This window comes from Polyodon spathula, chromosome 2 (genome assembly GCF_017654505.1).
Source record: "Polyodon spathula isolate WHYD16114869_AA chromosome 2, ASM1765450v1, whole genome shotgun sequence".
Taxonomy (NCBI): domain Eukaryota; kingdom Metazoa; phylum Chordata; class Actinopteri; order Acipenseriformes; family Polyodontidae; genus Polyodon; species Polyodon spathula.
The window spans coordinates 79,779,760-79,802,752 of NC_054535.1; the positions used below are offsets into that span (position 1 = coordinate 79,779,760).

Consider the following 22,993-nt stretch of genomic DNA (forward strand, 5'->3'; position numbering starts at 1 on the left):
TGGTTTGATCATGACAGCTTCTACATTTAAATAACACTGATTGTTATTGTTACTTAATTGTGTAAACCAGGGAAATGGAGGGACTTGTTTTTGTTGAGGAATTAACATGTTTTGTTTTGTTTAATTAATTAATTAATTAATACCTAAAAACTTTATTTCTTGAAGGTAATTGCTTGGAAAATACAAGTTTCGACACACCCTGCTAACTAGTACTACTATGCTCATTGTTATTACAGATACATTAATGGCAAATATGGTTCCCCTGAAATGGTCAACCAGTGGAGTACCAAGTACAATGAGGTGTGCAATGCCATGGATATGGTTGGATTTGAAGAACAGGTGCGTGGTTTTGTCTTCACTTCTGGGAATACTGGGAACAGTTGTTTCAGATAGGCATTCATCCCTTTGTATTTTCACACGTCTTTCAGGAGCAAGTGGACATGAAGACAATCCTTGCTGGAATCCTGTCCCTTGGGAATATTATGTTTGAACCACAGGAAACTGGGATCCTGAAAGTAACAGAGCAGTCCAATGGCTGGCTCAAAGCTGCTGCAGTGAGTATTGTGCTCGGCCAATCTGTTTTGTGTTTTCCTTAAATTTACTAATCTGAAACATCTACCAATTTGAAACAAGAACCATTGGAAACTGTGTGCTTAACATTTAAACAGATGACTCCATGCTAAATACAGCTGTACCTGTAATCTAGTGATGAGCGAGTATCACTTTTACAAGTCGATTTTGATTATCGATTCAATATTTGAAAATAATCCAGATTATCGATTAGTCTAATAACATCATTCTTAGGGAGGAAAAAGTCACAAAAAGGTTCCTGGTTAAATGTTTTTCTTTATTTCTAATTAAAAACTACAATAAAACTTCAATAACTTTTTTCAACAGCACTTTCAATCCTACAAAACATACAGTATGTATTGTTTTGAAGTCACTACTAAAGCAGCATAACCAATATATAAACAATACTACTACAGAAACCATTTTTAAATAAAGAAGAAAAGCACACATAATCTGACAAAGCACTCTCTTCCCCTCAGCTTCCTGAAATCTTCTCTTCAGCTCTTTTGAATCCCTAACTCTAGGTTTGATAATGCTGCATAACAGAAAATAATAATAATAATAATAATACATGGCTGGAAGTTTATTAACTCGTTAAATATAACTTAATACAAGAAAGAATGGCAACCTGAAACAAAATATTATAAAAACAATTGTTGGTAATTAATATTTACAATTATTTGTATAATCTTTTGTTTCAGTTGCCATTCTTTGTTGTATTATGTTTCATTTAATAATATTAAATGAAACATGCAAGAAATAGTAATTTGAAATATTGTGTTTATTATTTAAAAATAAATAAAATAAATAAATAAATAACCTGTTTTGCCGACTAAACTAAAATGAGAAAACCAGTCAACAACAGATACAAATGAAAGTCCCAGTAAAACAATACAATAACTTTGGGTAGCTCACTTATAAATACATATTTATATCAAAAACCTTCACTTTGATTTCAAGGGTTATTGATCTGACATGGACTGACGCTACATTTCTATAATTTAATACCCTCTGCTTTTCTGTTGTGGAATGAAATGTTATTAATAAGGTGATTGATAAATGTGTAAAGAAAAAGCAAATAGTTTGCATTTATGAACTTAGTGTTTAAACACGTGCACCTTTTTCCCCCCCGACAAGTGTTTATAACGAGTTCTGATACGCTGTGCTCCCTGTATGTTTGTGTTCGTGACGCTGTTTTGTCTGCATTATGGGAGCTTTACAGGAGGGCGTGTCTTGAGGTTCTTGCACTACAGATCTCAATGAGAGCAGCTTCAGTAGTTGCCTGAAGCGAACTGCTGGATTTGAAAGTGGCTGAGATGCGGAAGTAACTTTTTTGTGTGATGAGTGACCCTAAAGGAAGGAAGGTTTTATAGTATAATAATAATAATCAATCAAAACTGTGCAGTTTATTAATCGTTCAAAGTCGGTTTCGGTGTTTAATAATCGGAAATTAACTATTTTGTCGATTTAATCGGTCATCACTGCTGCAATCCCATGTGGTAAGTTTTAAAGTAATGTAGGCAGTTGCCCTTTCAAGCCCAGAAGAAAATATGCATAGACATAGATTTAAAATGGGTTATCAACTTCAGACATGCAACAAAAGAACTGGCCCCATTGTATGACGATACAAAAGACAATCTACTGCTAACCTTTAAGATTTGACTGCAGCTCCCAGGGATGGGTTCCTCGGCGCTGTTTTTAGTGCTTGGCTTTAGTTGCGGATATTTTAAACCCATTTATATCAGGCGTGATGCTGATCACTGTTAAATATCTTTTGGCCAGGCTTAGTTCCATCTGGTGGCAGTTGATAAGCTGTATGTGTTTGCTGAAGGGAATTTGTGCTATATTTGGAATCAGTAATGAGCTTTCAGTAGCAGTAGCAATTGTTTATTAAACATAAATAACATGTTGCCTGCCTTGCTAATCTCTTGCTAGCTATGTAGTGGTCATAGAATAGCTGAGGTTACCGCGTGTGAGTGTGAAAGGAAACTTCTTGTATCATTTCTACACTCATTTGTTTTTATCATGGAAATGACACTGTAGGTTGGAGGAAACACAACTGACTGTTCCGATTTTACTTTCTGCTGCACAACATGATATACGAACGAGAAATGTGTTTAAAAAGGTATCAGAAATGGGAGTGGAAGGGCAGTGCCATATAATGCAAGCTGTTCAATTTGAAACTATTCATTTTAAGATGCATGTAAAAATGTAGTTCACACAAATAAATACTGTATTTTGTCAATACATGTATATATATACAGTAGAGCTGCAGCGCTGTCTGATCTAGTTACCAAGCAGCATCACCAGGACCCTGCAGGTGATTATTAATAGAATGCAGAGCTGGTTACAGCAGTGCAGCTTTGCATAGTGGCAAAAGTTTCAGCTTCTGGGGGAACTGAATACAGTATTTAATATTGAAGGACGTTTCAAGGTGCAGTCGCTTTCACTTTTCACAAGACAGTAAGAATTCTCCTCACCTGAAAACAATAGGCAAATAAACAGTAAACCTACCATTTGTGAGGCAGTGTCACTCCCCCCCCCCCCCCCCCCCCCCCCCCCCATGCTTTGACTTTTGGGTCTGTATAGTTGGTACACAGTTAGATTAAATTCTTAGTTATATTATTATAATACAGTTCCCTTTCAGGTGATGTCCAGTGAACATGAACTGTTTCAGTTCCTCATTATTGTTACTCGCTGACCATATTTTTTAAACGGACCAATTGCTTTCAGACAGCTGTCTTTACAAGCTCTCTTCTTTGATTGTCCCAGAGTTTCATTACAAATGATGTGCAATGCAAATTAACCTTTTCACTGCCATGCTGTTTTTAACCTCCGGACATATCGGTGGCACAATTTTTTCTCTTTACTTCATATTTAAAAACCATTTGTTCTGATAAAGTATGTTTAGTTTTTGTTCACAAAAATTCCCATTTGTAGGTTTCTTCTGCCTTTCTCTTCTGTAGGGCCAGTTTGGTGTACAGGAGGAGGAGCTAGTGAAATGTTTAATTTGTACTACATCGGTGACTCGAGGTGAATCCATTAAGAGGAACCATAGTCAGCAGCAAGCAGAAGGTAAGAATAAGTAACACTGTTGTAATATATTATAGATTGTGTAATAGATTCCGAGAGCTTTTTACTTCAAATAATATACCTCGGAGCATTTCATTTAGTATTACATTGATCAAATAGCCAACTCCAGGTCCATTACTGGAGAACTGGTCTTTATCCTCTATTGTCATTATCATTTCTTTGAGAAACATTTCTTCTTTTTTTAAAACAATTTGAGGTGAAAAGTAAAAAGAATATGATGCTCCCACCCCCTTTTCAAACACATGGTTCAATTCAAGTGGTGCTCCTTATAAGAAGATGGTTGAATATATACACCTCCACACAATTCATTTTCACTGGAACTATCTAGGAATCTGAAAGAGAGACACTGTTTTTACACAAAGGTGCAGTGGAATTATGAGAGGGCTGTCGATTGGGTACCTTTCTTTGTGTTCACAGCAGAATATAAGATGCATCTCCACTTTGCAGTAATAACTGTACTCATTCCTTGAGCCCCTAATGTACACATCGTAAACTTTTAAATCACTGATTCCATTTAATAGTGATGTTTTTTAATGTATTATATTTCAGATGCAAGAGACTCCATAGCAAAAGTAGCCTACGGTAGAGTGTTCGGTTGGATTGTCAGCAAAATTAATGAACTGCTCGCCCCCAACGTGAACTTGAATGAAGAACATCAAGAAATTGGTATGTTTTTATTATCGCAAATCTTTTGTCTTTTAAAAGTAATTCTGAGGATTGAGACTGTACCATGTGTACTATTTTATTAGCAAGCATGTTAAGGACATTATATTATATAGATAATCTTATATATATATATATATATATATATATATATATATATTATATATATATATATATATTATATATGTATATATGTATATGTATATGTATAATATATATATATATTAAAAACACCCATATTCTATACATATTTGTATGGTCTGGCTGGTGATAGTTATATTTCTGATTTACCCCGTTGGAATTAGTTTTTACCCAAAACATGAAATCACTTGGATAAAAAAAGACCCCAAAAAAACACCCGTTTCTAGAGGTAATTTTTAAGGTCTGGCTGTAGTGGCTGTATTTCTGATAAACCGTGAATTACTTTCTTCCAGGAAATGTATTTCGTTTAACATATTTTGGACAATGTGTGGGGCTGTTATTTAAATAAATAAATAAATACAAATTTAAACTGCAGATTAGCTAGGCAATACATATGATGCCTTTTTATGTAGATTTCTTTTTCAAGTGTGATTCTGTTAACTTGTCTCAACTGTGACCGCTTGTGCATTTAGAATTAACCTGTTAATACTGTTGTTAGTCAAACTTAGTCCTTTCTTTCAATGGACTACAGGCACTGATTAGTGTTTTGTCCATCTCTATTTAGTTGAAATCCAGTTCAAGCCATGGCAAAACTAAATCCTCATTATTGGTGGGGATGTGAAATTAATTTTAGAAGACATTTTATTGGGTATTACAGTCCATGCTGTTTGCCTTGGCATTGTTGTGGGCTTTGACAATGTGTGTTTTTATACAGGTATTTTGGATATTTTTGGATTTGAGAATTTTACTGTGAACAGATATGAACAGCTCTGTATAAACCTTGCCAATGAACAACTGCAGTATTTCTTCAACCATGTAAGTATTGTAACAGTCTGTTAAAGCATTCTATGAAACTGTGAAATTCCATTTTGCTGCAGCCAAATTTAATGATCAAAACAGCTGAGGTAGCTATGTTTATACAGGGTTTAGCTTTCTGTATGTCTTGATGGACATGAATCCATCTCTGATTTTCTTCCTTTTCAGCAAATTAAAACTGTAGTTGTTTGCATGTACTGTTCCGGTTTATTCCAAATTACCGAAAAATAACAGGATTTATTTATTTATTTATTTTAACAGGATGTCTGGTTTTTACTGATTTATACCTGATTTTTGTCTATTATTCAATATTTTCCCAGTACTATTTTCTAGGAAATACACTATTTTGATTAAATGCTGTTTTATTTTGATTCTGACATAATAAGCAGTCAGAATCAGCAGATGTTTAGACTTTAGAGCATCAAATACATTCAAACATGGTTCTCTGTCAATTCACAAACACATTATCACCTGATTATGTTGGCCAAACAAAGTCTGATTATTGTGATAATTGCTGGGCGAAGTAACTACTAGCTTGATCCAAAACTAAATTGAAATACTTACATGAAAATATAATATTTTTAGTGGATGAGGAATGGGGAGAAAACACAAATAGGTTTATAAATATTCAAAAGAAAATGAATGTTCCGAAGTATACAAAAAGCAAAAATAGCAGAATGGGTCAGGTGATGCATAGGATGCATAGCGCTGCAAACATTGCTGCATTGAGGTACATGTTTGCGCTGACAATATAAGAACATACTGAATAAAATAAGTGACATATAAACTAAAACAGTAAAGTCAACTGAGAGACGAGCAATCCATTTATGTAGCTTTTACACGTGCTTTAATAAAAAGAGAGTGCAGAATGACTGTGCTAATGAGTTTGTCAGAGCACTGTGCTTTGCTGCCACTGTTTATTATAGAGAGCCGAGGTATGTATTGGTGACTTTTTGCGACAGTACTGTCCATTGGCTAAAACACTGCAATCTTAATCGCAAATATTTGACAGAAAATGGCAATGCTTTAGTTGGTAAACTTATGGAACACATTGATGAAAATGTTCAGTGTGATTTTTGATGCCTCCTGATGGCCAGGGTGTCCTCGGCTCACTGTGCACCAGCGACCCCTGCAGTCTGGCTAGGCGCCTGCGGGCTTGCCTATAAGCTGCCCAGAGCTGCGTTGTCCTCCGATGCTGTAGCTCCTGAGTGGCTGCATGGTGAGTCCGCAATGTGAAAAAAAGCAGTCGGCTGACGGCACACGCTTCGGAGGACAGCGTGTGTTCGTCTTCCCCGCTCCCGAGTTGTAGGGGTGGTAGCGTGAACTGAGCCTAAAAAATAATAATTGGACTTATCAAATTGGGAAAAATCAAGAAAAACAAAATTGGCAAAAACTAAAGAATAATAATAATAAAAAAAAAAAACATTAAACATTATAACCTTATTTAATTGAATGTGAAGAATAAAAAGAACACTTAAGTTATTTCACATGATTTTCCAAAGTTCTCTGTGGCAGACGGTTTCTTTTTCCTTTTCATCCCACCCTCAAATAAACTACAATATCAAAATTCCAAGCAGCAGTTCAGAAGAAATCCTGCACAGACTGCTTGACTAGATAACTTAAAGTTTGCAATCCAGTAATTTTTTAAAATTAAAAAAAAAAAAAACAATTAAAGAGAGCTTTGGATACATCATGTTTGCTCAAGGCAAAAAAAAAAAACAATTGACATTGCCAGTTCGATGCAACGAAAAATATTAGAATTTTACTATTAGCAATTACAGTACTATTAGAAAAAAAGGGCATGATCGTTTAACAACATGTTTAGCAACATGATGAGAAATCTTTAACAATTTGGATAACTCTTTTTGATCATGTTTGCTCAAGGCACCACTGATAAATTTGACAAGTGTGCCGTGTAACATCACGTAAGTAGTTTATTGATTCGCAGATTATTATGGATAGGGGAGATAGAAATAAGATTCCTTATTGCATATTAGCTTCATCCATTCCAGGTTTTACTATGAGCTTGATTAGCCACATTGTATAGGTAACTAGCTCCGTGTGTCTTAATCCCCTTTCACACTGGCACTTCTGGCTACCCACGTCACAGTCCTGCGTAGTGTTTGACCCGGGTCGAGGCGAGACAAAATGCATGATGGGCGTTCATAAGCAGACGAAGTAACAAACACCCATGACTGTAGGAAGGTTTCACTTCCGCAAGTGGCCTATGGATTTTCTGGCCAAAATTTTTTTTAGCCAAATTTCTTTTGATTTGAGATGCACCATGGGCCAGATTGCTGCAGGGCTGGCGTGGAGCGATGAAGAAACATTTGCTCTAATCAACATTTGGGCCGAAGATTCAGTCCAGAGAAGCTTGGGTGGAATCGTCGGTAACAAGCACGGCATCCAAAATAATGAAATGATGCTCATGTGAGCGTTGCTGCTTCCGTGGCATTGCATTCGTGCATTGTGTATGTTCTTCTGTCACCCAGGCCGACCCTGCTTCTGCAAAAAGCAGTATGCAATCATGTAGACGACCCGCCTGTCACCCTGGGTCGCGACCCGGGTAGAGCATGTCAGTGTGAAAGGGGCTCTATTAAAATATTCCGTCCGTGAAAAGACATTGTGTACTGTGATCCCAATTGATCCCATCTGCAAAATTTTCTCTGTATAATAACACGCATATTTTAACTTTTCCGCAGCACATCTTTTTGATGGAACAAAAGGAATATAAAGAGGAGGGCATTACATGGGAAACAATTACATTTAAGGACAACAAACCCATCTTGGTAAGACATTGCCCCATCACCTGGTGAATAGCTGTATGTTGCATTTGTGGCTTTGATCTGTAACAGTACATTTGAATAACTCTGTACTTTCTGGACTGCTTTATTCATAGGACCTTTTCTTGGCCAAGCCTCTTGGAATCTTCTCACTGTTGGATGAGCAAAGTGCATTTCCTAAAGTAAGTGTTTTCACCCATTCCATTGTTAATGTGAATTAACTGCCACTTTTTATATAAAGATTATTATTATTATTATTATTATTATTATTATTATTATTATTATTTACTCCAGTTCAGCATTATCATACTTAAAAACAATAGACGCAAAATGCTAAATAGGTCAGTAATTTGTTTGCCGATAACATACCTATCAATTCGGAGCTTAATTTATTTTAAGAAAGTATACATAGTCCATGGGCCAAGACCAGAATTTTCACATATCGGTACCACCTGAGGTGGCAGAATCTCATTGTGATTTTTGTTAAGGTCTGTCTCCATGGATTATATTTTGATGTGATAACCATGGCAGAGTGGCAGCTTAGTGGTAGTTTACAGCATCTGAACATATCGCCCCTCAGAGTGACTGGATAGGCAACATGATGTATGAAAATGTATGAAATGATCAGTCTGGACTTTTCTGAATATCATTGCACATATGCTAGACCAAGGGAACACATGTATTGACATGATCAAACTATTAAATGTCATCAAAATAGTCTTGGAACTGAGATGTGGTCATTTAAATATGAAATCGCACAGTTTTTTTTTTTTTTCCATTTTTCCAACTCTATTGGATTTATTGTTATACTTCAACCATAAACACAGCTGTCACACTTGCTGTTTTCATTTTATCCCATTCCGCTGTTATTCAAGTATATGTGGTGCAAAAATTGTGCAGGTGGTACCGATATCTGGTCTGGCCCATGGACTGACTGTTATAAACTATATTGCCACCATGTGGCTAAAACATAGGAGCACCATGTGAATGAATACAAAATGTTAGCGTTACTGTTTTATAATCTGAAATCGCCACACTTTTTTTTTTTTTTTTTTTTTTTTTTGTAGGCAACTGACACTAACTTTGTTGACAAACTCAACAGCAATTTTAAGGGAAAGCCACACTTTGAAATTGTTAGGAGTCACAACCCTATGTTTACTGTTGTACATTATGCTGGAAAGGTATGTATCTTCCCTTATTCATGTGTGTCAAATGTGAGCTACCCATCTGCCATCTAAACTCAATGGTTCAGTTAAGATATCTTATTCAAGTCTGTATACTGTACAAAGGCAAGCGACCATTTCATAGTGATTATAAATAATGATATACCAGTCAAATACAGATATACCAGTAACTGCATTATATTCATAAGGATAACATTTTACAAATTATGGTACTACAGATGCATTGAACTAATACAGCCATTATTCAAATTAAATCCAACCCAGTATGAAATATATTTTGCAGTTTGTAGCCTGTTTTGTGTTTCTTTTGCTTTTATTTTTAGTTTTTTGCAAAAATAAGTAGTATACTGAGCTTAGTTTGCAAAGACTGCTTGAAAGCTCTGTCAGTGGTTAACTTTGCAGACCTCAAAGACAATATAGTTGCATTTTCCTTAGGTTGTTAAATATACTGTTGTGCCCTTTAGTAACTTCAAGATTAAAATGAGTAAAGATAACCACACTTGTGCGCTAATTTTGCTGCGGGAATAACATCTGGCATGTGGTTTTCTAGCTTAAAACAGGCTTGTTTTTCTTAACATTTTTAAAATGTACAGTACAGGAGCAGACAGCCAAACAGGGCTGACATTTCATCATTGGATGCATGCAACCACCTTTCAACAAGTGCAGGCTGCAGTGTTTGTGTAGAATGATACTGCTGCAGAAGTTAGACACAGTGTACTCTCTCATGCCGTTGTACCTTTTAAACACCTTCCAAGTGGTCACTTACTGTTATTTATTTTCCCTGACCATTGTCAGAGTGAATAAAGTCTGTGTCTGCTTACTGGAGAGTCCAACTCTCTTCCAAGGAAGTGTCTTCAGCAAAGCAAGTACTTCTACTGAGACAGATAGGCAGCATGATATTTTTGATGCTTGTGTGTGGTAGGGTCAGGAATGTGGATGTAACATTCAATCAGATTTTTTTTCCTGGAGCTATGTAGGTGCATTATAAGGCGTACAGTTTCCAAGTGTCATAACATGTAGTTAGTGGTGCACAAACCAACAGTACTGTATAACATGGTGACCTGGCTAGTAACCCACTATCCAGAGGTACTGTACAGACAGCAACCACTGCAATGCTTTCAGACACATAATAGTGAAGTATCAAAATGTGTTGAGAAATTCAGCTGCACTATGTAGTAAATAAATAGTGTCATAGTTGTTGTGGAGAATCAATAAATAAATGTTTCTTGTATATCTTATTCAGTTATCCTTGGATAGGTAATAAAAGCCATCTAAAGGTACAGCACGTATTTTGTAACCGGGAGGTCCATGGTTCAGATCTCTGCTCACTCGCTGACTCACGGTGTGACTTTGAGCAAATCACGTAACCACCTTGTGCTTCGTCTTTCGGGTGAGACGTTGTTGTAAGTGACGCTGCAGCTCATGCGTAGTTCACACGCCCTGGTCTCTATAAGTCGCCTTGGATAAAGGAGTAAGCTAAATTTAAACAAATAATAATATTATTATACCAACTGATGTAAAATCATTCATTAGGTAAAACTACTGTATCCATTTGTCTTAAATGGTACGATTTGAAGAGAATTCTTGACCACAGCAGTAATATTTGCAGTAGAAGGTGCAATAACAAGGCTAATAAGAATTCACATTATCTTTCTCATTTACACCCTAATGTTTTAGCTTGTGCTACAGATTTACATGTATTTTCCAAACTCTGTCACTTTGAGTGAAGCCAATTTTGATTTGACCACTCCTGATGCGGTAGCTGCAGTAGATCTGACCACTCCTGATGCGGTAGCTGCAGTAGATCTGACCACTCCTGATGCGGTAGCTGCAGTAGGAGACTGTGAAATGGTCTGTTTTTCATAGAAAACAAAAAACAAGTGTACATTTTTAAAAAATGTGTTCTTAGTTCTGCCATCAAGCATTGTGGTCGGTATTTCTTTTGACTGATATTGCATGTGAGTTTAAGGATGTTTACTGTGCCAATGACCTGGGAATGTGTTTGTTATAGTTTTAGTCCTATGTAAATTACAAATTCAAATGCTTTCGATACAAAAAGGTAAACAAATTTCAACGTTTAACCACTAGATGGCAAGATATACATGTAACAGGTTACTGATTACTTGGGAGTTCAATTACAGTGCCTATAGTAAGTATTCACCCCCCCTTGGAGATTTTCACAGTTTGTTGTGTTTCAACCTGAAATCTTGATGCATTTAAATGGGATTTTTTTCCCTTTGATTAACACAACCTACTCAACACTTTGAAGAGGCAAGAGAATTTTTATTGTGAAACAACAGTTGATGTAAAATTAAAAAAAAAAAAAAAAAAAAAAACCTGAAATGGCTTGGTTAGATAAGTATTCACCCCCCTGAGTCAATACTTGGTAGAACCACCTTTGGCAGCAATTACAGCTCTTTTGGGGTACGTCTCTACCAGGTTTGCACATCTTGATTGTGCAATATTCTTCCATTCTTCTTAGCAAAGTTGTTCAAGCTCTATCAAGTTGGATGGGGATCATTGGTGGACAGCAATCTTTAAGTCTTGCCACAGATTCTCAATTGGATTCAAGCCCGGGCTATGTCTCAGTCTTGGGTCTTTTGCAGACTGAAGCAGGTTTTCCTCAAGGATTTGCCTGTATTTAGCTCCATCCATTTTGCCCTCTACCCTGACAAGCTTCCCAGTCCCTGCCTATGAAAAGCATCCCCATAGACACATCGACAGTTTCTCCCATCTCAGCCATGGAACGCTGTAGGTCTTTCAGAGTTGTCATTGGTGGTGGCCTCTTGGTGGCTTCTCTGACCAATGCCCTTCTTACCCGGCTGCTCAGTTTGTGAGGACGGCCTGCTGTAAGCATATTCTGGGTGGTTCCATATACCTTTCATTTCTTAATGATCGACTTGACTTTGCTCCAAGGGATATTCAGTGCCTTTGAAATCTTTTCATACCCCTCCCCTGATCTGTGCCTTTCCACAGCTTTATCCCAGAGTTGTTTTGATAGCTTCTTGGTCTTCATGGTAGTGTCTTTGCTTTGAATCCCAACTGTGGGACCTTACAGAGATAGGTGTATTTAATCTGAAATCATGTGAACCACTTTTATTGCACACAGATGGACTCCATTTAACTTATTGTGTAAATTCTGTAGGCAATTGGTTGCATCTGAAATTATTTAGGAGATTACTTAGCAAAGGGGGTGAATACTTATCTAAAGAAAACTTGTAAGGTTTTTATTTTTAATTGATTATTTTTTCATCCCATTTAAATGCATCAAGATTTCAGGTTGTAACACAGCAAACTGTGAAAACGTCCAAGGGGGGTGAATGCTTACTATAGGCACTGTACATGGCAGAGGAACCAGTTTTTAAAAAATGTCTTCAGTTTTGCTATTGTGGTGTTTTGATACACCATCTCCAAAATAGTAGCGCCTGGATGGGTTATCATCGATTTTGCATGAATTATTTGTATGTGACTGCAGGCATCAAAATTACAATATATGCAAAGACAAAAAGAAAAAAGGTTGTAACTATTCTCGGGTTCCAAGAAGAGTAACACTGGAGAATGAGTAATGTGAGGGATCCCCCTTTGCAGATACCAGATCATCTGCAGCTACCAACAGTGGTACCCTTTTGTGGCCTCAGGAATGCATTTGCATTATAAATCTTGCTCTGTTTCGTGGCTTTAATATCATGAAGACCCTTTCATTGACTTCATTTTAAACCACCTAGTGCATTTCAAGACTGTGCAGGTCCCTTAGTTATCAGGATAGTGTTGGCTACTAGTGTTTTTAATTGTATTTTGACTATAAAAGTACTGTATGTACATTTTAGACACATTGAATAGACCCTATTGCTTTTTTATACAAATTATGAAACGTATTTAAAAGCAAAAGTAATTGGGAAAGAACAGAACAGGTTCCAGCTTTATATTTTGATTTGGTCAACCACTCAACCATAAGTATATGTTTTATGGGAATGTGTTTTCTTTCTTTTTTATCCATTAACAAAGACATTTTTGTTTAGTATAAAAAAACAATGGTCATGGATTTTTTATTATTTTTTACATTGATATCATGGTGAGTTATCTCTCTATCCTGTCAACAAAAAAGCCTCTGCCACATAATCTAGAGTTCGTCTCCAGAGATGCAGGTGTGGTTGCTTGAGATCTGTTCTGTGTTTTGAATCAGATTTGAATTTATTTATTTATTTATTTATTTCAGGTTCAGTACAACGCCAGTGGGTTCTTGGAGAAGAACAGGGACACAATCCCAGCTAATATCCGAGGGTTATTCATCAACAGTGTAACCCCTCTGCTCAGTGTGCTGTTTGCAGGTAAAGAGAAGGAGTGAGGAATGGGGAACTGAGAGGGCAGGGGATCCAACAATGACCTGTACCAAATATTAATTGTGTGTGTGTTTTATTTTAATGTAAATTCATCCTTTTTGAGTTTAGAGATGTAATAAATCATTGGTGGCTACTATTAATAATTTTTGTTTGAATTTGGATTTCAGCTACAATATCCAGAACAGGCACGTTAATGCCACAACGCAGAGCCAAGGTAACTAGTTAATTTGACTTTGTTTTTTTTCAATCACAACAGCGTGGTAAAGGCCAAGGAATACCAGGCTAATTCTGCTTTCAATGTTTCTATGATAGCAATAGAACCAATGATCAAATTTGGGTAGACTTTTCTACAATTGGGTACAGGGTTATATCCTATTGCATTTTATTGAATCTGTAAAACCATTTAAAAAGTAGGGACGTTTTCTCACAAGGAACTCTCTTTCCAAAGGCCTTCAAGGCATTTTAAAGGAATGTCAAACATGAAATAATAAAAAGACATAAACCAATGATAATATTGATAGAGCTTTTAATCAAAACTTGGTAGCATCAGTTTGGGTTGAAAAGGTGTAGGAAACAGGTTTCCCCCTACATCTGTATTTGTTTGAAATTGTATGCAGTGGTTATCCCCAAAGTGATTTTGCGTCCTTTCATGCATTCAAGCTCTTACAAGCTGTTGAAGACAACTTCAACTCAACCAGAAAACAGTCGGTGGGAGCGCAATTTAAGGTAAGCAGGCTATGCACTAAAAGATGCAGCATTACAATTGTTTTCTTTTTTTAATGCTATGAGATCTGAAACTCTTAATGGTGCCTGAAAATTATTATTTTTGTTTAGGATGTGGGTGTGATGCTCAACACAGCATGCTAAATTCCGTGACAGGAGTAGATATAGATACAGATCTTGAAGGGAAGCTATACCTTTGCTGTGTTGATAGAGGTAGCAACTTCAATAAACACTAAAGATTAAATAAATACATTCCCTAAGCTGTGTGCGCTGACTCCAGTTTTAACATGCATTTTTTAATGTTGGTTAGCAACTTGGTTAATAGCTTTTCTTTTTGTCCATGTTTAGTTGAACATTTATATAAATGAACTAGGTAGAACACAAGTCTGAATGTTCAAGTCTAGTTTTACTGCACTTTGCATTCTGGAGTATCCGGCAAAGCAATGGCATCAGTCGAAGTTTTTTTTCACAGACCCTCATTTCACTTTTATTTTAGTGCATCAATCAATAAACAGGTCATGGGTAAAATCACCAGCTGAATTAGTATATAGCATTAAATGTCCAAACAACTGTTGATCTTAATAAAGTACCCCACTATCTACAGTTAGTTCTGCATCGTCCATCTGCTCAGGTATTTGATCTTGCATGATTTTACACTTGCTAGATTTCCTATAAATAATTATACAATTAAAAAACATCTGCAGACACAGAACAAAAAAGCTTTCATGAAAATAGTGTCAAGGCTGCTAAACTGAGAGCACTGGGAAAATGAGATACTTTCCTGAGGATCTATTTTTTTTAGAGTGTTAAATAATCTTGCCCTTGGGCTTGAATAGATTGTAAATGAATCTGAACCCCCAACGTGGAGGCACACAAATGTGTGATTGTACAAACCCAGTGTAGATAACATGGCAGTAACACCAGTTCTGACAAATGCTTTCAAAACCCCTTTAGTATGGGACAAGACTAAAAGAAAGTAAAATTGCTGCTTTTTTTTTTTTTTTTTTTTTTTTTTTTTTTTCCAAGTTGAAATTGCTTCTTTTTATTCATAAGTGTAGGATGTGCAAATAATTCTGATACATGTAATTTAAGTCTTGGGTTTCCTTTTCATTCCAAAATAACAATTGCTATATCTTTTGAAGGCACTGTACTGTAGAATACAATCTGTTCTCTCTAAGAATAACAATCTTCTTTTTTTTTTTTTTTTTTTTTTTTTTTTTTGTAAAGCATTCTTTAGCAGTGCTAATGGAAAAGATGTTTGCTGCTAACCCACACTTCATTCGCTGTATTAAACCCAATACAAGCAAACAACCTGATTTACTGGACAGAAAGGTTGTAATGGACCAGGTCAGTGGAAATCTATTTTATGTCTTGCACATGTTTCAGTTATTTTGAACATAACCACTGTCATGCAGTGTTGCTGTTTTAGTAAGAAAAGTTTTTGCATCTTTCCAAATGGCTTGTGTTAAAACCAATTATGAGCTCTAATATCAGTATTTCAAGTTGCACCATTATAGAAACAGATCTTCAACCATTTCTTCTTTTATTTTTTTATTTTTTTTGTTAAGTTAAGATATAATGGCTTGCTGGAAACTATTCGCATCCGCAGAGATGGATTTTCATGGAGACCCTCGTTTGAGGAATTTGCACAAAGGTTTGTCAAACTGTTTAACAGAAGTGCAGAGAAGAGAGTGTAGAGAGTTTTTTTCTTTCACTAGTTAGATTAGTTGTGCACACTTGGTTCAATCTATTTTTTCAGAACTGTTCCAGTACTGTTATATATGGATCAATAAGCCCATTCCAAACCTTAAGTTTTTTTTAATTTATTTTTAAATTATATATATATATATATCTATATATATATATATATATATATATATATATATATATATAAACACATCGTAAATGTCATTTTGATGTTGGTCCAGTATAATGTCTAGTAATATTACAATTTTAGGTTACTTGGTTTAATACGATTAAGCACATTTACTGTTGGATATTTGAGATTTTGTTTTTATTGTTTAAAGCGACAAAGCTGGGATATAACATTTTTTTTTTTATAACGTTTGATATAGGTACCGGATTCTTCTGATTAAGCCTGATATTCCATTGAACAAAGAAAGGTAAATTAATATTTCGAGGTGAGATTGAAGTATATTGAGTGCCAGGGTAAATATTAATTAACCAGTTTAACTTAACTGAATTTACATTTTTTTTGTAATGTGTGTTTTGTCTGTTTTTTATACTGCTCAGGGCTGATACATTGCTTACTGCATAATCTATTACAGGAAAACATGATTTCACATATGTGGAATGCTGGCAGTTTTGTGAGTCAACGTGAAACTCTTACTTACAGCCAGTTTTTGCTAGTTTGAACATGGGAAGGAATTTTCTTACGAGGGATGTAAAGGATGTTTGAAGGTCTATTGGAGTTGAGGTGTGTGTGTGTGCATGGTGCTGTAGGAGAATAAACAAAATGGTGTTTTCACCCGGTTCTTTTGAAAAACATGAGCTGTGTCTTGATGAGAGCTTACTAGTGATGTGTTTCTGCCAGAGATTGTGGAACATTTGCTTGTTAACTTCTTCAGGTCTCAGAAGGTGAACTCTACACCCAATACAGTACTTGAGACTGACCTGCAGGGTATCAAGCAAAGGTTAAATTAGTTAGCACTCCATTGTAATGTAGTGTCATGGCATCTCTTCATTCGGCTGGGTCAAATCATGGCTAAATCAGTGGACTGGCAATTCGCAGATTTTGTGAAATACAAGTGTAAAGTACTGTTTTTGATTTTTATATCAACCATTTCATGCATTAAATATTGAACATGGCTGAAAAAAAGTAGTTTTGGAAACATACAAATATTTGTCAATGACATTTTTTCCATATGTGGTGGAAATGGCATCCTCATATTCCATATTTCCCCATGTAAAGACTAGAAGTGAACTTTTTTTTGTATCTGTTCCCGTATGAGTTTGCCATGTTTGAAAGGGTCAAACAGAAATTAAACGTAATGGTGGCATAGAAAGTAGCTAACCAGGAAAGTCATAGAGCCCTATTTTATTAGAAGAGAGAGCCATCAGTCAGGGTTCCCTGGGCAAGCTCCAGGCCAGGTAAAGAACGCTAGAGAACAATAACTCAGTATTCTGACTGCAAACCCAGAATGACTGCAAACATCATAAAAGGTTGAGGAATTGTAAAAGCTGACAATAACCAATCTGGGTGTCAATATATCTGCACAAAACGTGGGCGTTATGAGCCTTGGCAAATGCATTTCCTTTCCTTTTGAGGTCTTTCCAAGGGACGTAAATATTTGGCCCAGTCTGGTTTAAAATGTGTTGTATGTTGCAAGTACACAATGGTAAGCATAGTGAACTCACTCACTTAAAGACAATCTTGGTACAAGTATATAATATCACAATGAACTTATCTGAACTAATGTCCTCTAATTAATGTTTAGAATCACTTATATGCCATGTTTCAGTAGACCCTTCCTCATTACTCTTAAAATTTATGATGGTGAAATCACCTCTATAGAGCTCTCGTGTATGTCTTCTCTTTAAGCACAGCAGAATGTAAGGTTGCTGGTTACACTCTGGTGTACCGGCTAATGTACCTAAAGTGAAGACGTGTTTGACAGCTACTGAGGTCATAGGGGTTCTCTTGACCTCACCAGGTCATGAGGATGAGACCACTAAAGCTGATCACTATGTACACAGTGAATCTAAAGAAGAAGAATAGACCAATAAAGGCAACTGATATTTCATACCATACTAAGTTGCTCTTTAAAAATCCCCTTGATTTTATGGGTTTCACTTTCATTTTCATGATGTCTGATAATATACCACCATTTTACAAACAAGCACTGCTTAACAATACAAAATAATGTATTGCCCTAGAAAATACCCAATGTTCACTTGATTCTTGATATGCACTGTGGCATTTATGGTTTTGTTTTAGTCACTCTCCTGAATGATGTGAGATCATGTTATAGATAGTATTATTATTAAAAAAAAAATCTGAAGTAGTATTAAATGTTGATTTGCACCAATGCCATATAAGTCGGTAAAGGCTTCAAAGGTTTATGCCCTTTCTCAAATATTCATTATTAAAAGGTAGAGTGGGTATTTTTGGGTCATTTATTATATTCACATTTTAATTACGTGTTCAGTAGCTGGTGTTTTCACATACTTGTCCATTTTTGCTATACTTGGTTCTTCTGATAACTGTTGATTCTTAATTTTTGTAGCTGCATGTGTATTCTGAACAACACTGACCTTAAAGACTGGAAATGTGGGTAAGTTCAAAGAGTTCTAGAAAGATTCTTAGACGTAACTTGCACGAACCTAATGAAAAAGTTTCTATATTATTTAAAGCTGTGTAGCCCCGTATGTATTATAAACTGTACAGTGGGCTCTTCATTATCACAGACTAAGCATAACTCCCTGTGATCACTTTTATTGTATTTATATATGTGTATTTTAAGCATTAAAGAAGGGAAACTGGTATTTCGTAAAGCTTGTGATACACTGCTGTATCTCATTAAAAAATCAGGAGGGGACGAAGGACTAAAATAATAACCAAATGGAAATGTCTAAGAATTCCCCATATGGGCTTTATATGATTTGTCAACCTGCTGCCATTGACTGCTAATATCTCAGAAACCATTGAATCTGGTAACTTCAACTTGTGGAAACCACAGGCAAAACAGCACTGTTCACTTTGACCTGTGACCTACGGCTGCCATATTGGGTTCATCTGACATTTTGGTTTCTGGTTGACATACCATTCAGTCTGATGCAGTGTGCCCCTTAGATGAAGCTACCAGCGATACTATTTCTAGTTGGCTTATGATAATAACCTAAATTTCCTTTTCTACCTTTTTAGATCCACACGATTTTTCTTCAAGTACTGGCACCAGGAGCAGTTGGCAAAATGTATAGATAGACTGGGGAGGGCTGCCACAGTTATTCAGAAGAGTGAGTATTATCACAGACATAATCATATTCAAATGCAGTATATGTATGTATGTGTATATATATATATATATATATATATATATATATATATATATATATATATATATATATATTATATATATGTATGTATGTATGTTATTTTGGTCTTGGAACAAATTATTTTGATCAAATTGCGAAATGGAATATATCAAACCAGCAAAGAACGAAACAAAAGACACAGCTTCTTCGGTCTTTGAGTAAATCAATATAATCAAATTGCGAAATGTAGAATACCAAATAGGCAAGCGAAACATAAAAAGAAGAGACAGCATCCTCGGTCTTTTGGTCTGCTGGAGGATGTCTGGAGTGCCTTTACTGTTGAATTGTCCAGATTATTCCTAATTTGGACAAAGTACCCAAAGAAAACAAACTTTCTCTTGGTAGAGCAGCAGAAGCGGATTCTGGAGCTATGCAAGGCTTCATTTTTATCAAACATAAAAGTGCTCCTGTGTGCCTAAGGGCGTTCAGCAGTGATTTGTATGTTTCTAAATCTAAACTGTGATTTTTATTTTTGATTCTTTTTTTTTTTTTTTTTTTTTTAATCTGAGCTCTCCGTATGATTTCTTTATTGAGAGGAACGGTAGTTCCTCGCGCCAAGTTATCAGCGAGAACTGCCAGAGACTCTGTATACAGCAAGGGTGGTGTACATGTTTTCAGGGTATTGGCACAGCAAATGTAAATCAGCCAAAAGCGCCATTTCACTTTTAATTTGTAGTTCCCAACACTCTTAGGTGAAATGTAGTAAAAAAAGTCAATACCTGTCATACAGTAAGATAAGTAATTCTTCCATTTTTTTTTCTTTTTGCTGATTTTTTCAGACCCTAGGCTTTTTTATCCATGCATATGTCTATTACAGGAGATCTGAGTTTAGTGAGAATGTGCTTGTTTTGTGAACATGGAAATACACTAGGGAAAGCACTACACAATTAGTTGAGAAAACAAGTAGTATTTTGAAAGATGAAGCCAGCCAGCTTAGAATTCTCTGGACTTACTTTTTACATTTTGGAAAAAAAAAAGAGGCCTGGTCTCTGAAAATGTTCTTTTCCTGTCGGTGTAATGATCCCTATTGGCGCAAGGAAGTACGGTTTCCTCTTGATACTGGTTGATTAGTAGCGCTATTTGTGGTCCACACTGGCCAAAAAGGAACATTAATTTTTGAGAAATAGCTATGTTGAAGGATAACCTATATATTTGGTAAAAATAAAACATAAATACATTTAAGAAATATTGAAATAAATCAATATATAGACATTTTTTCTTTATCTTGATATATAAACACTGCCATTTAATAGTTTATGAAATGAACATAAATACTCAGGAGGAGTTCTTCAATTGTATATTAGTGAAGATTTTTGTATAAAAAGGTTGTCATGCTTTCATATCTTTTTTAATTTGAAAGTAAAAATATATTATAATGTCGCAGACAATTGCTTTGTTGCAGGACTTGTTGTCTGTTCAGTTTGTGTCGTCTGTCTTTTATGTTACATGTATTGTAAGGGGAACGGGTCACGCCATTACTTAGCAGGGGGAGTGAGTGAATGAGTGGGGGGAATGTGTGTTATTGTTTTTCAGGGGTTGCATGGATGTGACTGATTGAGCTGGACAGTGGTGGGAAACGACGGGAGGTTATATAAGGAGGGTGCATGAGCCTGGGGACAAGAAACAGTCCACTGCTGAACTTGAATGAGAAACATTGGGTGGGAACGAGTGTGTGAGCTGGGACCAGTGAAGGTGCCAAGACTAATTGGAAGCATGTCTTGGGTTCGATTCACGCACAGGGTTTATATTGCAAACTTTAAAAAAAAAATATATATATATATTATTTTATTTATGTGTAAAAAAAACACATTTTGTTATGTGAAAAAAATGTAGTTAATATGAATGACACTTTCACTGAACATACATACTTTTGCACACAACTAAGTACTGTGAAAGTAACTTGTATGTATAAAAACGTGTGTGTTGAAATTGGCACAACATATATATTAAATATATATATATATATATATATATATATATATATATATTATATATATATATATATATGATAGTAAAAAGTCTCTACGGCAATGCAGAAGTTCAAAATTCTTTCAGCCAAACTTTCAATTTAGATGGCTTACCAAAAGAGTTTCCGTAAAGACATTCATGGTTGCACTCTCGTTATTTTGCTTCAAACGGATCAATTGCATGACTCCTGCTCGTTTATTTTCTTTAATTAATGTGAACCTGATGAAGACACAGTAGTGTCAAAACGTGTTTTTTGTTTGTTTGTTTTTCTAGTCATTTTCTAACTAGTAAAGAGATTTTTTTGAAGAAAATAAACGAGCAGGAGTAATGTAATTGATCCGTTTGAAGCAAAATAACGAGAGTGCGACCATGAATGTCTTTACGGAAAGTCTTTTGGTAAGCCATCTAAATTGAAAGTTTGGCTGAAAGAATTTTGAACTTCTGCATTGCCGTAGAGACTTTGCCTTTACTATATGTAATTACCTTATACTAGTCAGCACCTTATCAGAATCAAGCATCGTAGTGCACAAATGACATTTCTTTATATATATATATATATATAACCTGTATGAGATATAGTTATATATATATATATATATCCGGGTGTATAAATAGTCAATATCAGATATACATATATTAGTATCTAATTGGTCCTTGATGATACGTAGACCATTCCATCCTACTGAATAGTCTTGAAAGCAAGTTGGACTGTCTGGTCTTGTCCTATCCTGGTTCAAATCTTATCTTTCTGATAGGTTTCAGTTCATTTCTAATGGGGGGGGGTGGTTAAAATCGGCATTGTCGGAAGTTGTCTGTGGTGTTCCACGGGGCTCCATTCTAGGTCCCTTGCTGTTTTCATTATATATGCTACCGATAGGTGACGTTATCCACAGACAAGGAGTGAACTTCCATTGCTATGCTGGTGATACCCTGCTATATTTGTCCCTAAAGCCAGAAATTTATTCTGCCTGGGTGGGATTACAGATGTCAAGCATTGAATGTCACCAGAATGTTTGAATGTTGAATTCAGATAAAACGGAGGTTATGTTAGTGGGATCACAGAACCAACTAAAAGGAAACGTGGGATTACATAAACTCGACTCTTGCAGTCTCTCATCAAAACTTTAAACTAGAAATTAAGAGTTTGGGGTCATCTTTGATCCCGATCTGTCATTTGAGACTTGTATTAGGGAGGTTCCTAAAGTATCTTTTGTTTCCGTATCTGATGCAGAGAAACTAATGCATGCCTTTGTTTCATCTAGAAATGATTGTTATAATTTCCCCTTTTTTCTGGTGACCGAATACATGTGGTATTCCGCTTGTTCAGAATACCGGCGCTGGAATTCTGACTAAAACCAGGAAAAGTTAACATATTACCCCTGTTTTGCTGTTAACTCACAAGGCCCTGAATGGATTAGCAGCTAGTTATTTGCAGGAGTTACTGACCCCATATTTCCAAACCGCACTATGAGATCACAAGATGTGCAGCTAGGGTCAACAAAAGCAACACGGGAGGTAGGGCTTTTTCTTGTGAGCTCCTAAATTGCGGAATGTTCTGCTTTCGTTTGTCAGGGAAGCTGGGACCGTTACAGTTTTCAAGTCAAGACTAAAAACATACTTTTATAAAATGGCTTTCTTATCTTAGTGGGTTTTAATG

At 35.8% G+C, this 22,993-nt stretch overlaps 1 protein-coding gene across 1 annotated transcript in view; it reads left to right on the forward strand.

Moving 5' to 3' along the window:
* The window catches only part of LOC121301659 (myosin-IIIb-like), a 48,777-nt gene that overhangs the window by 18,692 nt on the left and 7,092 nt on the right, over positions 1-22,993 (forward strand). Inside the window, exons 7-22 of the mRNA XM_041231238.1 lie at positions 237-339; positions 429-554; positions 3,537-3,645; positions 4,213-4,329; positions 5,183-5,283; positions 7,986-8,072; positions 8,183-8,248; positions 9,134-9,247; positions 13,467-13,578; positions 13,758-13,804; positions 14,251-14,316; positions 15,541-15,660; positions 15,882-15,967; positions 16,389-16,436; positions 18,561-18,608; positions 19,199-19,290. Of these exons, the coding sequence (XP_041087172.1) occupies positions 237-339; positions 429-554; positions 3,537-3,645; positions 4,213-4,329; positions 5,183-5,283; positions 7,986-8,072; positions 8,183-8,248; positions 9,134-9,247; positions 13,467-13,578; positions 13,758-13,804; positions 14,251-14,316; positions 15,541-15,660; positions 15,882-15,967; positions 16,389-16,436; positions 18,561-18,608; positions 19,199-19,290 (1,442 nt within the window). The remainder of the gene's footprint in view (positions 1-236; positions 340-428; positions 555-3,536; positions 3,646-4,212; positions 4,330-5,182; positions 5,284-7,985; positions 8,073-8,182; positions 8,249-9,133; positions 9,248-13,466; positions 13,579-13,757; positions 13,805-14,250; positions 14,317-15,540; positions 15,661-15,881; positions 15,968-16,388; positions 16,437-18,560; positions 18,609-19,198; positions 19,291-22,993) is intronic.